The sequence below is a fragment of the Vespula vulgaris genome, chromosome 3 (assembly GCF_905475345.1).
Source record: "Vespula vulgaris chromosome 3, iyVesVulg1.1, whole genome shotgun sequence".
Taxonomy (NCBI): domain Eukaryota; kingdom Metazoa; phylum Arthropoda; class Insecta; order Hymenoptera; family Vespidae; genus Vespula; species Vespula vulgaris.
Genome location: NC_066588.1, coordinates 9116393 through 9132750, shown reverse-complemented (window position 1 = coordinate 9132750; position 16358 = coordinate 9116393). Strand labels below are relative to the sequence as shown.

The window sequence follows — 16358 nt, the reverse complement described above, 5'->3', positions numbered from 1 at the left end:
ATATGTCAGACTCGTGTGAGCGATTTACGTGTAAAGTATGCTAGAATAACATCATTCGTGTAACAAATTTATTGGAATTTCTTTCCATTAATAATTGATTTCTTTTTCTAGTTCTCCATTTCGGATAGATACTAAACAATCGGCAGGTTTTTCGATAAATAGGCTTCACTTATAGAAACGGAAAGAAAAAGCGATGCAAAGACAAGGGCTAAATTGTAGTTATATGCTATCCTAAGCATATAGTTATATGCTACATATAATAGCACAAAAAAATAGTATGATTCTTCGGAACAGTACCATTCAGAATACTACCATTGAGTCTACAATATATTAACAGCAGATCAAATGATCTTACAAGGTATTGCACCATACAATCTTCGAATAAATCGATCAATTAATTAACGAGATCTACTAAAAGATACGGTAAAAAGCATTCTTATGAAAGTCGATGCAAAAAAAATTGGGATCACGAATAAAATGAAGATAAAACGAAAATGAAGTTCCATGTAAAGAAAATCCAATGTTTGGACGATCTGCCAATCTCTAATAGATTAAATTGATATACCATATACTCGTATACAAGCGAAATATATAATATTTTTAAAGTGCGTAGAAAATAGGTAGATACATTATAACGAATAGAAAGCGCCGTGTAATTTTTCCGCGAATCTAATATATATAACAACAGATACTATCTAATTATCTGCTACAAAATCCAAATATTAATCAGATGCGAAAAACATACTTTCCTTGTATATTCTTTATTGTAAAATACAAAAAAATTTGACGGAAGAATTCGATATCCCATATTTATTTCGAAAAATCAGAAGACAAATAGATCACCAACGCTCTATTAGTTTTCTTAAATTACGTTTTCTTAATTGTTGCAGCATTCTCAAATGGTTCACCATTAATAGCCATTAAAATTTCCTTAGCACCTAATATCGTGGTGTGATTACCTTCAACAGTGTGAACATCTACTTTGGCCTCAGTTATCTGAAAATAACATCATTGTATTGTAAATTAATATCATTTTCATTATTTATACGAAGTTTTGAAACATACATTCTTCAATCCATAATCATACGCAGCATTTAGTACAGACGGAAGCTGCGGTTTGAATAATGTGATTGGTGTCCTTAGGTATGGCATTGGTTCTGGATTATATGCCATAACTGCTTGCAATCTCACATGAAGTGAGTGAATGGCTTTTCTTCGATCTCCCTTCAAAAATAATTCCTTGTGTTCGGGAGATAGAACATTAAAAAATGCATTTAATTTCTCATCCCACGAATTGCATTTTGTTAATTCAAGTTCAAGCTGCAAAGTAATATTGGAACATAAGTATGGGACAACACAAAAATGGACAAGAAAAGATGTGTCTTGAAAAAATAATGACGAACCTCTACAACGTTCAGACCTACATACGCGTTCATTATATCGAGCAAAATATTGTTATCTAATTCTTCCTGCGACGAGGAACGCAAGTTTTGTTGTATAAATATTTTCAGATGCTGAGGAGCTCCGTCTATCAATATTAACCGGCCAATAAATCCTTTGGCTTCTAACATTCGCGTGAGTTCAATAGCTAGAACGGATCCAAATGAATATCCTACTAACAGGAAATCACTTCGATCCTTGAGTTTATCCAATATAAGCTATAAAATGTAAAGTTATGTATCATGTTAATATGTAATGTCCAATAATATTCAATTTATCAAAATGTATTTTTCTAATAAAAGTATATACCGGTAGAAAGGAATTGGCCATAGCTTCAACAGTTTTTAACTCATAAATAAGAGCAAATTGAAAACATGTCGCAGGTGATTTAATATTTGATTCTAATGTTTTGAAAACATCAGCATAGCCTTCGATTCCTGGCAGAAAGAATATCTCTCCACGATCCTCCGCCGGATTAGTTTTAAGTGGAATAGCTAATTCGGTAGAAGATACTTCACCAAACAATTGCCTCAACATATTTGTAATTGATAATATTTGATTTGTATCGTTTTCATTCAGATTACTATTATCGGTCGATTTATTATTCATTTCTATAAGTTTGGCAAAGTTTAAGTTCCGAATATCTGACGCAGTAAGATATACATCATATTCACGCTCCAATGTTTGCTTTATTTCTATAGCAGTCATGGAATCCATTCCAAGTTCAGGTAAGGAAGTATGTTGATTAATGCTGTTCAAGTCTTTAATACCTGAAGTCAAAAATTGGTACTTTTAAGAAAATAACGATAAGTAAAGAAGGTATAACATGCAAATATATATGTACGTAAATGAAATTCTTAAAATCAATAGTAATAATTATCTGGTTGCATAATACATACACAAAATTTTTAAAACAGCATCTACAATATTATTCACATCGCTATCTCCGCGCTTTGCAGCAACTACCATACTAGCAACCACAGCTTTATCCTGTACCAAAAACCCATTAAGTTCTTGTAAACATGATGATATTCTTTGCAGTAGGGTACCACCGATAACAAATTCTTTATCTTCATTTTGCATTTCAGCAACCAAACCAACATCTCCAATCGCTCCCCATTGTATAGCTAATCCAGGAAAACCTTCTTCTACTCTCTTTTCACATATTCTTTCCATAATGGAATTAGCCATACCGTAATTAGTTTGTCCAGCATTCCCTCTTCCGCATGACACGGAAGAGAAAACGACAAAGTGACGAAGATCTGGACAAAGTTTTCTGGTCACCTCGTCCAAACATTTTGTTGCCCATGCTTTTCCTTTGAAAGATTCCTCAAAAGTCTCCGGTGTTTGATTTCTACAAATACCGTCTTTCAAAGATACCGCAAGATTGAATATACCATCGACTGGACCTTGCTCAATAGCTGTTTTCACAATTAGTTCGCTGGCATCACGATCAGCCGCATCTAGACCTACCAGGATCTTGATATTCACACCGCATGATTTCCACAAATTGATCCTCATGTGTTGATAACCATACTTTATGCCATTTCGTGACGTAATGACAATATTCTGAGCATTTCTTAGAATCAACCAATCGATTAGTTCCAAGCCAAATCCTCCCAAACCACCAAGAACTATATAACTTTTGTTCGGAATACAAGTATACAAAGGTTCAGCCAAAATGGGTGTATTTAGTGGTTCATTTTCTTCACGGATCTTGATGAGTACCTATGACATATAAGACAGATTTGTAACTCATATTCTTAAAACAAAATAAAATTCCATGAATAATAAAATATATATACACATAAAATAAGATGAATACATGAAATACATAAATACAGCGACCATCAACTTACTTTTCCCATATGCTTTCCGGCTGCCATGAATCTAAGTGCTTTCTCTACTTGATCCTTGCCGAAGATTGTCCTAACTATCGGCTTAATCGCATTCTCCTTCTTAAGTTTGTTGAATATTAAACAAATTTCATTTTTAACTTCGTCATTTGTGTTTATAATTTGATCTAACATTACACCATGAAAACTTATACCCTTTAAAAAGATTTTAGTGCTTAATTCATTATTTATCGCAAAGTCGAACTTTCCAATTTCTAAAAATCTTCCTCTATGAGCCAAGCAACGCAGGGACGCTTGGAGTTTATCTTCCGATAAAGAATTGAGAACAATGTCTACACCTGCACCATTGGTTTCTTGCAAAATCATTTTCTCGAAGCTAGTATCTCGAGAATTTCCAATATGATTATCATCGATACTAGGGAATGTTTCTTTAATGAATCTACGTTTTTCTGGTGTACCGACAGTAGTAAATACTTCACAGCCTTCACGGAGGGCGAGATTAATGGCAGCTTGGCCAATTCCACCAGATCCAGCATGGATAAGAATCCTATCACCTTTCTGCATTCTTCCGTTAATGTAAAGTGCAGCTATAGATGTGCAATATACACAAGGTACTGTCGCTGCATCTTCTAAACTCCAAGAATCAGGTACAGTCCAAGAAAAAGTCTTGTCCAGTTGACAAAAGTTTGATAAACATCTGAAAAAATATTATTTATTTAATTGACTTCCGTTTTCTAATATTTTGCATCCAGGACATAATAATGATTTAAATAATGAGTTCACCTATTCTGCTTAACACCCATAATTCTACGTCCACTAATACTTTTTCCACTGTATTCAAATCCAATTTCGTAATCTATATCTTTTCTACTGCTGTTTGCATCTAGCGATATTTTACCCGTTGACAACATCACGTCTTTGAAATTTAATGCTGCATAATGAATACCAACGAGATCTTCACCTTGATAATCCTTTGTAATAGGCCCGTCAACCCAACGAATCGTACTTAAATCTCCACGTACCTGTTAAAAGATATTTTTGTATTACTTTATGCTACACGCTAATAATTTCCAAAAATATTTTTATACCTACCGGTTGATTAATAATACCGTGGTAGGTGAGTCTGGGCTCGCAAGGTTGAAGAAGCTGATGTCTATATGATCCCCAAACGTTCCCTGGACGTAAAACATTAATAACGAGATCCGTTTCGAGTTGTTCGGTGTAAAGGGGTAGATTTAAAGAAAATTTCGGTGCTTTAAGATCTTGAATTAAAACAGCTCGGAAGATATTCCCACCAGTTTCTTTCTGTAAGCAATTAATGAATCCTAAGAGACCCGAATTAAAGTTTCCTTCTTCAACAAGTATGATTCTGGTGTTGTCGATGTTTTGTTCTTCATTCCTGGCAAGTATAGATTGAACTTTATGCAACCAGTTAAATTCATTGCTATTAACATCAATAATCATGGTATTTTTCGGAATTTTATCTGTTTTTTTTAACAGAACCCAAAAATCCTCGGAAGTATGTTTTTCTAGAACTATACGTAATTGAAATTCCTGTAAAATGGATAAGTTCGATGATGTATTCATTTGTTCACGAGATAAAATGAAACCTCCGTCTTTTGTAGATTTTAGAAGTTTTTTCAAATTGTTCTTTTTTCCAATCGTCAACAAATCATATCCAATAGCGAATGATGCTTTTTCACCCGTCTCTATCATATTTAATTCTGAAACCATGATACCTTCAGGAATATTATCCAGTTTTCCTCCCTGTATGAATACATTAACATTGGCTTGCACCAAAGGCAATTTGTTCAAAATGTCCAAAACCAGCGGGGAAGCGAGTTTCTCTGCTAAGATATTATCCTTATCTTGAACGAGTTCAATTGTCTTCACCTTGTTCGTTGGTATATTCTCAAGAGTAATATGTACGGATAACGTTAATATTTCTCGTAGTGATGTTTCCATTCTGTCACGATAAGCAGTGAATTTATACTCTTCGATAATGGGATCACTGACAGGTCGTTTTCGTGCGATCGCAGTAGCGCTAACTTTATGTATTTCCACACCTCCCGCTACAATCACATCAATGTTTTCGTAAAATTGTACAGGTACATCTGAAATAAAAAATGGTCATTGTGCGTATTCGATAGGAAAAAACTCTCTATATTACTTCATATTTCTTTGACAATGAGCCTTATATTTACATTTTTCATTAGTAGTCAAACTTTGAAGATACTGTTGATGAGCTTCGGTATCTATTACCAATTTTTGAATTCCAGTCGGCACCAATAAATCTCTAGTATCTGCATTAATGATTTTCATCTGTAACATGTTATCCATAAACGCAACCCAATTGTTTTTCCATTCAATGTGTCCTTTCCTGCCCGATAGTGACGCACTGCGTATACTCCGGAAGAGACCGCTATATTGATAACCACGTAACTTCAACTCTTTATAAATATCCTTTTCATTTAATTCTTCTTCTTCATTTTTAAAATTTCTCTTGATTACATCAGTTGGTATTTTCTCCTTCGATAAATTCGTTTCGACAAGATAAATCTTTCCAGTGACAACAACAGCACTTCCTTCTATCACCTCAAATTTACCACTACCTATTTTTTTGAAATCCGTGATGTATTAAATTTTTTGAAAAGTCACTTATGTATAACAAGTAGCATTTACCTTTCTGAATCATGACAACCATTTTGACTTTGCCCTCATTGGGAATTGTTGTTGCTCGACTAAATTTTATATTTTCCATGACAACGGACCTATCTGAGTAGAGCTTGTTTATCGTCATTCCCAATGTTTCCCACACTAAGCATAAATATCCTGTTCCAGGAAACAAATTTCTACCATCAACCACGTGGCCCTTTATATACTTGAATTCTTCAGTGGCGTACGTTACTGTAATAATTCGTTCTCCGGAAGCAAGTTGCTCCTGATTATTGAAATCCATTGTGAACCAGTCGTCGGAATGTTCCCACCTACACATTATATAATAATGAATATTTGCATTAATTTCAACAAATTTTAAAATTACTAACCCTTCTCGTGATTTAAATTCACGTAACTCTTACCGAATAAGAGGGGATATCATTGGAGTTCCTCGACTTACAGGATATTCTACAGGTGAGTATAGTTTAGCAAGATCAAGCTGTAAGCCACCATTATACAGTTTCCCTAATCCTTCTAGGAAAACTTTTACGTTATCTTTGTGATCCTTCTGAGTTAATGCAATAACCGTTTTTTGCAATAATTTCTTTGAAATTTCTTCTACTTGGCTGTGCGGCGTAATTTCAATGGAAATGGCATTGTTAGGAATTAAATTCGTCGTTTCCTCAAAAAATATAGGTTTCAACAAATTATTAGTGAGATATTCGGCTGACGAGAATTGTGCACTCGACCATTCGTTCCGTGGCACCGATGTACTCAACCACTTATAACTTCGATGTTTTGCTACTGGTATAACTTTTCTTAAATTTGCCAAAAGAGTGCTTTTAGCTGAAGCCATATAGCGGCTGTGATACGGTATTCTTTTCTCCGACACCACTTTTGCAAAAATTTCGTTTGCCTGTCAAACAAAAAAATATTACACGATCTATCGTGAACAAATCAACCCAAGCAATTCTTATTATTTGTTGGATCATCCCTGGCGTAAAACTAACCTGTAGCTTTTCAACAAATGCTTTCAATGATTCAGCTGATCCGGTAATTGTTGAACTTTCAGGCCCGTTATGACACACGACGTCGATATCATTAGGACATATATTTATTAAATCTTTATAACCAAGCCCAACTACAGCCACAGAATAATGAGGTATTTTTGCTTCTGTTACGGATATTCCTAGCGAGTACGCTGCCAATATCGTTTCCTCCAGTGTCAAACTTCCATCTGCATAGGCACAACCAAGTTCACCCACAGAATACCCAATTATGTAGTCCGGTAGTATTCCTACTGAAGTTAAAAGATCTACCAAGCCGATCTGTGCAATTTCTCCCAATTATCAGGTGTTGCCGAATGTGTGCAGACATCGTAAGTGATTAAATATGTGTCGACATTACCTGAACCGCAGCAATACCGACGAACGAGTGCAAGGTATTGTCTAATATGCTATTGTCTGTTCTAGTTAAAATCTGATAAATATGGAGCTCATGCGGTTTTAAAACAGCGTCGCATTTCTCTATTGCTTTAGCGAATGTTGAAAATTTCATCAGTGTTTTACCTAATATATTTCAAATACTATATAATTCACTGATTGTAATAACCATTATTGTAATAATCATTATTTTGTATATTGTAATAACTATTATTTTTATAAATTTTAATGTCAACAAAGTAATATTCCAATAAAAATTTTCATACACATCCCGGGCCACTGCGAGTCCATTCCAGGGAAGACGAAACATATTGGTTTCTTCGTATCACAGAATTTTTCAATGTCCCATATTTTCGTGCCAGATTGTTTTATATCAGTTATAACGTATCCTCGATAAAAGTGACCTGGTATTGCTTTTTGATGAATATCGTGAAGAAGGCGAATAAATTCAATGTCTGTCGGTCGATTATCGATCTATGAAGAAATGTATTGAAATATTACGTACGCGATTTATCAAATTCTATCTTTATTTTCCCCTTTTAAAAATTATGTTGATTCTTTTTGCATACCTCATTCAATATAGTTTTGACTGCTTCTGAGGTACGTCCTGATACAGCTACAAGTCTAGGCAAATTATCTGGTATTTCATTGTTGATCTTTATTTTTGGATTTGATTTGAGTAAAAGGTGAGCATTAGCACCACCGAAGCCAAAAGAATTAATGCCTATGTATTCACCATCTAACGGAGTTAACTGCGTAACAATATTGATTCGTCCTTCTCTAAAACCTTTTACGTCTTTGCGTGGTGTGTTGATATTAATATTTGGCGGTATTATGCCAGACTCCATCGATATTATCGCCTATAAATATATACAAGTATGTATGTATCTGTGTGTGTGTGTTTGTATTTACACGCTCATGCGTGTATTTATTTAATAAATAGCATTAAAATTTAACTAAGCATATAAACAATATAAAATGTTACTATAAACAATAAACTAAATATATTGGAACTAATTATGTAAATTCTAAATAACTCAATAAAATATCGAAAATAAACTAATAAATGAATAATTGTGATGCTTTATTTTTCGAACGATATTTACCTTAGCAATGGAACAAATTCCACTAACTCCTTCGGTATGCCCGATGTTCGATTTGATGGAACCAATTTTAAGAGGGTTAGCTCTATTCTTAGTGAAAATCTGATCTATGGAATTCAATTCTTCAGGATCTCCGACCCTCGTTCCGGTACCATGAGCTTCGATGTAAGGAATACAAGCTGTTGATGCACCGCATTCTTTGTAAAATTTTTCAAGAAGAGTACTTTGCATTTTTTTAGATGGATACGTTATTCCTTCTTTTTTGTAACCATCACAATTCGTTTTCGTATGAACAATCGTAGCATAGATTCTCTTAGCAGTTTTTGCTTTTTGTAAAAATACTACTGAGACGCCTTCACTACGCGTGTAACCATTTGCATCTTCGTCGAAAACCTTGCAGCAACCATCCTGATTCAACACACCTGTTAGAGTTATCCAAGTTTAAGAGTTAATATTATTATGATAATTCGATTAAAAAAGAAAAACCCTCTAAACAATTTAGTATAATCAATACCTAAACGTGCAAATTGTAGAGACGTATATGGATGGAGGCAAAGATTTGATCCACCGACTATCGCATATTCGCATTCTCCACTAAGTATAGCCCTATAAGCGTGTTCCATCGCGTAAAGACCAGAACTACATCCAGTATCTACGTTGTATGATGGTCCTGTTACACCCAACCAATACGAAATACTTTGAGCTACCATATCTCTGCTACAGATCGTGATACCGAAGCCAGCTATCTACATTTAAAGAGACATATCCTTTTTTTATCTATCTGTATAAATTAACAATATTCTATATCCTTATCGTTTGATCTTTTCAAATACCTGAAAAGTGCTTTGAAATATAGTTGCCTCAGTATCTGAGAAACATATACTAATGAATACACCTGTTTTTGTTCCTCGAATATCTTCTGGATTAATCCCAGCATCTATTATAGCTTCATAAGTATGTTCCAGCATCATTCTGCTCATTGGATCCATCATATGAGCTTGCTTGAAATGTGTTCCAAAATATAAGGCATCGAATTTTTTAATATTGTTAATTTTGCCGGTTTGTTTTGGAATTTCCGAATGTTCTTATCAAATATAACGACAGAAAAATATTAATATTAACTTGTTTATTATTGTTAACTCTATTAAATAGAATTAGTATAATCATTACCTAGTTTCCAACGACGTTCGTCAGCGGTGATACAATCTTTGCAGTTAAAAAGATTATCTTTCAATTTCTCCATATTATCGGATTCGGGAAATCTGCCCGCGAATCCAGAAATAACAACTTCTTCGCCTTGTTCTGGCTTGGCATATCTGAGATATTTGTACGTTTTTTTAGTCTCTTCATATCTTGTCATGATGTTTTGATATATCTCGATTTTTTACCCAAAGTATAATACAGAAATCGGACCTGAACTAGAACCACCTATACGTTTCTATTATGATTGAAATCGTCGATGATGAATCCTCTTTTATAACAACTAATATCCTTTTCAAAGAATTCATTATCTATCGCAATATTGCACTCTTCCTAACCCTTTGTTTTAAATGTGTTGAAATAAAGAATGAATACATTTGTCTCCAGAACTTCCTGTTATTCTGTTCTAATTAGATATTACGTCGGCATTAATTAATAAAAAAAAGTCTACTATTGCTATGATAGATAGATATTTTTTAATTGCAAATCTTAAATTTATATCTTAGCAAGTTTATGTAAAATCTTTTTGCGTAGTATGTATGTCATTTTAATAAATAACAGTATAATTAAGTTATACTTAAGAAGAGGAAAAAACGGAACCTATTTACATTTCTATTTCTGATTTACGTCGCAGTATTATATATCTACATATTACGATGTTGCAATGACAATGGCATATTTCATCGACAATGGACAATAATATTTTCCAAAAATATGTCATGTTCGATCGAAATACGCTAAATATTTGATAATAGGAATTCAAATATGTATTTTTCGGATGTGTGTGTTTTGTCGGATTTCTGTGGGTTCGGGTAGCATTTTATCAAAAATCTTTCATATCAGAAATAACGCTTTGAAGTAACAGAATTTGGAATGAATATGAAAAATGTATGGATTTTTTCACGAACTATTTAAAAAATATCGGAGTGAATAAAATTCAAAAATATTTCATGAAAGTATGAACTTTGCAATTGAAGATAGTCACTGTATCGAAAGGCAAAATTTTGAAGGTAAAAAATTTCCGAGTTTTTAAATTGTTCGATTCTAGCTCGTATTTTTATTATTTTTATAAGTGTAAAAAATTTGAATAAGATTAGGAATATTATATAATATGCCAATAAAGAGTAAGTAACACACTTGATATACAGAAAGAATAAACTCTGAAAATATATCAAAGAAGAACGAGAGATGACAAGAATTAGCTTGCTCCATTAAATAAAATAAATTGTGTGAATACATATAATCGAAACCAAGTGTGTAACGAGTCATCAGTGATAGAATATTTGCGGTTAAAGAAATTAGCTTTTAATTCCTCGAAAATTTACCCACGATTTGGAAATAACAGCTTCTTCGCCTCGTTCTGAGTTGACATATCTGAAAAATTGGTAGAATTCTTTTGCCTTTTTATGTATATTCATGAATTTCTTGTTTCTCATTTCTCTGCCCGAAATATATTATAGAAATATATTATAGAAAAATAAACCGAAGTTCTTCACCTTTACTATAATCATTAAAGATAAATCTCTTTTTACAACAACGTTATATATCTCTCGCAAGCATTCTATATAACACGCAACCTATATTTTGATCAGACATTGTGCTAAATCATTTATATGTATATTATTTATAGTCATTCTAATGAATACATATTATACTAAACCTTGTTTTTCTATTAAAATTAGGAATGAGTTAACACTATTCATTGACAAGGAAATCAAGTTAAATAATACGATACATATTTCATTATAAAAAATCTTATATTTATATTGGACGCAATGTATACACCATTTATATCCGGAAATTTTCGTACCCTAAATGATCTACCTAATAGTGACGCTAAAATATGAGTAATTATTTCGAAAAATAAGTAAGATTTGTAAACTGCTCAAAAAATATTTTGGAAAATTTAATGAAACTATGCAGATATTTAGGGAAATAACTATACAGTGAATTGATAAGTAGAAACTCGAACATAAAGAATCTATGCTTCGACTGTTACGTTTTATATTATTATTATAATCATTATTGTAAGTGATGTAAAATAGATAAATAAGCTAAGGAATGATATGTAAACTGCAAATAATGATATAAAGAATAAATTCTAAGTAGACGTACGTAAGTACAAGGTGTACGAAAGATTTGACGTAACAAGAATCTACGACTGCAAATTGTGCGATGTAAATGAATTTTATTTTCTTTTATCATCCTTTTACTCGTGTTTCCAATTTCTATGCAAAATTATTTACACCTCCCGTAGTGGTTAATATATCGTGCAACTTTCAATATAGTTACCGACAATCACTAAGTAACGTATAGTAGTGTTGGAACTTTTATGTGCATGTGTGGTATATTAGAAGTTGATTAGAAGTAGATCCATGAGGTGTTTTCTTTTAAAACTTCTGGAAGACTTTGAGTAGCAATTTTTGGTAAGACAGTTTTTTATGTAGTAATTGATTCTGATTTGATGTAGCTTCGAAAGGTTTATAATCTTTTCTTCACCTGATAGTACTTTTACGATTGTCCTAATATCTATCGTTTCTATCGAATCAAAATGAATTTGGAATTATACGTAAAATATGAGATTGTAACATTTCAATTTTCTTTATATTGGATTTGATTGCCATGCCCCAGAATTACAGACCGTATGACCAGATACATTTTCAGATGGCTTTGTAAATAAAGAGTTTATTGTTTGAAATATTCCTTGAAATACTCTGAAATTATTTGAAGTAAGCCAGTACATAAATCTTCTTGTAGTCTTTATTTGTATGATTTTTTTATGGATGTTTCCCTTAGTTCATTATACTGTCTCTGTAGAGACGGATTTAACGAAGATAATAGTGATGATAATACTTTTTTTTTACATTAATATATTTTACTGTAGGGTCCCAAGGATAACAAGTATCCTAATTCTGCATATCAGCAATCAGTCCAGCATCTCCAACCGCTCCCCATTCTATAGCTAATTCAGGAAAATCTTTTTTTACTATTCTTTCCATAATAGAATTAATCATATCGTAATTCGTTTGTTCGGAATTTCTTCTTCCGCACGAGACAGAAGAGAAAACTACAAAGTCGGTTTAATCAAAAATTTGCACATAATTTTCTGGTTATCTCATCCATACATTTCGCGATCAGCGTTTTTCCTCTGAAACATTGCTCAAAAGTCTGTGAAGTTTCATTTCTACAAATTCTAAAAAATGTTTTTCAAAGATTCCGCGAGATTGAATATATCATAGACTGAACTCTCATCAGTCTCTATTTTTAAAGGAAGTTCGCAGACATCTCGTTTAGTCGCATCGAGACTATCCAGGAACTTGATATTTACGCCATATGATTTCCATAATTTGATTCTCATGTGTTTATAACCATTATTTATACTATTTTTCAAAGTAATGATAATATTTTGATTATTTCAAAGAAACAAACAATTGATTACTTTCAAATGAAAACCTCTCACGCCACCAAGAACTATATAACTTTTGTTCGGAATACAAGTATGAGAAGGATCAGCCAAAATGGCTGTATTTAATTCATACTTTTCTTCGCGAATCTTTATGAGTATCTACGATATATAAAGCGGAATGCAGGTTATAATTTATCTTCTTAAAACAAAAATATATTCCACAAATAATAAATCATATAAACATATAAAATAAAATAAAATAAAATAAAACATAAAAACATAACGAACGTCATCTTACTTTTTCCATTAGCTTTCCTGCTGTTATAAATCTAATAGCTGCCTCTATTTAATCTTTACCGAAGACTGTCTTAATTAACGATTTGATCGCATTCTCCTTAATAATTTGTTAAATATTAAATAAATATCGTATTCGATTGCGAATATTCATTTGTGTTCATATATTCATCTAATATTACACCATGAAAACTAATACCTTTCATACAAATACTGTAGTTCTATTGATTATTTGCCGCAAAGACGAATTTTTTAATTTCTAAAAATCATCCCTTATAGACCAACCACGCAGAGACGACTGCAGTATATCTTCTACTAAAGAATTTAAGAGAAGGCCTACACTTGCACCATCTGTTCGTTGCATCTCGAGAATTTCGATGTGACGTTCATCGATACTAGAAAATGTTTCTTTAATGAATTTACGTTTTGCTAATGTACCGACAGTAAAAAACACTCACCCTTCTGCATTTCTCCGTTAATGTAAAGTGCAGCTATAAATGTGCAATATATCTACAGTATTGTAGTTGCATCGTATAAACACCATTTTTTAGGTATAGTCCAAAAAAAATCTTTCGTTCAATTGACAAAAATTTGAGAAATATCTGAAAAAAATATTATTCACTTAATTTACTTCCGTTTTGTAACACACACACACACACATATACGCGGAATATGATAATGATATTAATAATGATTTCATCTGCTGTAATTAACACTCATAATTCTACGTACACTGATATTTATTCCACTGTATTCAAATCCAATTACACAATCAATATCTTTTCTACCGTCTACTTCTAGTGCTATTTCACCCATTAACAACATCACGTCTTTGAAATTTAATGTTGCATAATAAATACTAATAAGATTTTCATTTTGATAATTCTTTGTAATAGGCTCTTCAATCCAATAAATCGTACTTAAATCTCCACGTACCTATTAAAAGATATTTTTGTGTTACTTTATGCTACGCGCTAATAATTTACAAAAATATTTTTATATATACCGATCAATTAATAATGGCATAATAGCTTTAGCTTGGACTCCCGATGTGGAAGTAGCTGGTGCCTATATAATCCCCAAATGTTCCTTGGACTAAAATATTAGTAACGAAATCCGTTTCGAGTTGTGTCAGAGATATCCAATTTTTTAAATTAATGTTATCACGATAAAAAGTTATCACTATAATATGTTATCACATAAATGTTATCAAGATGAGAAAGGAAAAATCTTACGAAGAACACGATATAAGCAGCACCTAAACGAGTAAATATTAAAAACAAATATAGATGGAGGGAAAGATTTGATTCACCGATGATCGCATAATCGTATTGTCCACTACGGATAGACCTATTACTGTGTTCCATCGCGTAAATACTAAATTTATACGCTGCATCGAGGTTACATGATGTGTCCAGTTACACCCAACCTATATTTTAAAATATTTCAAGACATCATATCTTTGCTAAAACTCGTGATGTTAAAGCCATTTGTTTTGAAACATACGTATCATTTATCTTACCTATTCATATAAATAATGTATAATCATAATACTGATCTGTTCTCGTACATCAAGTTTTCTGTGAAACAAATATCTCGGAATCAAAAAAACACATAAGTGTGAAAATCTGTTCTTGTATCACGAGTATCTTCTGGAATAATATCAGCATCTACTGTAGCTTCGTATGTATGTTCGAAGATCAATCGGGTAATAGAATTCATCATATGAGCTTGCTTAAATATTAAAAAATAGATTCCAACGATAGTTTTCATCGGTGATACAATCTTTGCGGTTATAAATATTATTTTTCACTTCCTACACATTATTAACTTCTGGAAATCTACGAGCATAATCAGAAATGACAACTTCTTCGCCTGGTTTTGGATTGGCATAACTGGATAAAATTTAGACAGTTCATCCATTCATTTGTAATACTTTGAACTTTCTTATTTTCCTCCAAAAAATAATTTATACAATTCTCGATTGACATTGAAATTATTTCTTCAATAACTGATCATAATCGACGAATCTCCTTTTATATATTTGTTTTATATCCTTCCAAAAATTCATTAACTGAGATCATTTTCATCTCATTTAATACTATCTATTCGCATACATTTTTCAAATTTATATTTACATTATCTATTTTTCCATTCACCTTACGTAATGCGTCGGCACTATTCAATGATAAAGAAAATAAATTTTATTGTAATATGATATGTTTCTGTTTTTCTTAAATTTATATCTTACGAAGTATATGCACTATTCTTTCCGTATACTTTCGTATCATTTCGCATCATTTGACGAATAATGGTCGAATTAACATGAAGGTAAAAACATGTAGAAAGAAAATATATTCATATTATCATTTTCTATTGTGGTTATAAAACGTTTACTTGTAATTGATTATTATTATTACTTCTGTTGGGAATGACATATACGATTAACAAAAAATAGCATTCATCTGAATATCACATTCAATATCAACTATCACATTTCATCTGAATATGATGGGCAATTGATTACCGATAATTTTAAATTTTTATCTTAAACAATCAACATGTATTAATAATCTATGTCTGTACAACTGCAAAGAATTAAACGTTGCCATTTGATGATTTCAATAAATATAATATTTCCAAACGTTCAAATTTGTTAAAACTTATCAAAGAATTTAAATATTTGTACACTATTGGAGAGAATATCACTAATTTTTTAAATAAAATTCTAAAAGCTGAACAAAAGAAATTAGTTTCAAAGTGTAACCTCGTAATTTTATATATGGTATGAACATATTTTTACCACGTAGATTGAACTAAAATTGAATCTAAGCGTATTTTAAAGCAAGATAATCGAGAATTAATTAAAAAATACAAAATATAAAAAAGATGAAAACCTGAGAAAAAAAATCATAAAATAGAAAATAATAAGTCCCTTTTTACGGAACTGTAATTTCTT

The 16358-nt window shown here is 32.0% G+C and overlaps 1 protein-coding gene across 1 annotated transcript; it reads right to left on the bottom strand.

The window, feature by feature from the left end:
• Positions 1–742: 742 nt before the first annotated feature.
• On the bottom strand, positions 743–9956 carry LOC127062550 (fatty acid synthase-like). The gene is made up of 19 exons (XM_050990997.1): positions 9670–9956; positions 9333–9583; positions 9014–9245; positions 8503–8921; positions 7966–8256; positions 7663–7870; positions 7362–7522; positions 6965–7282; positions 6377–6870; positions 5979–6283; positions 5501–5908; positions 4389–5410; positions 4080–4318; positions 3300–3993; positions 2340–3168; positions 1750–2210; positions 1404–1658; positions 1066–1320; positions 743–996 (listed from the first exon to the last, which is right to left on the bottom strand). The coding sequence occupies exons 1-19, from the start codon at positions 9857–9859 to the stop codon at positions 868–870; spliced, it is 7161 nt and encodes a 2386-aa protein (XP_050846954.1). The 5' UTR covers positions 9860–9956; the 3' UTR covers positions 743–867.
• Positions 9957–16358: the final 6402 nt, after the last annotated feature.

Excerpts from the sequence above, each read along its gene's own strand:
- LOC127062550 (XM_050990997.1), bottom strand. The coding sequence starts at position 9,859 with ATGACAAGATATGAAGAGACTAAAAAAACGTACAAATATCTCAGATAT. Across the intron at positions 2,211-2,339 it reads TGCTGTTTTAAAAATTTTGT|GTATTAAAGACTTGAACAGC; the intron begins GTATGTATTATG and ends TTTTGACTTCAG. Across the intron at positions 1,659-1,749 it reads TGGCCAATTCCTTTCTACCG|CTTATATTGGATAAACTCAA; the intron begins GTATATACTTTT and ends TACATTTTATAG.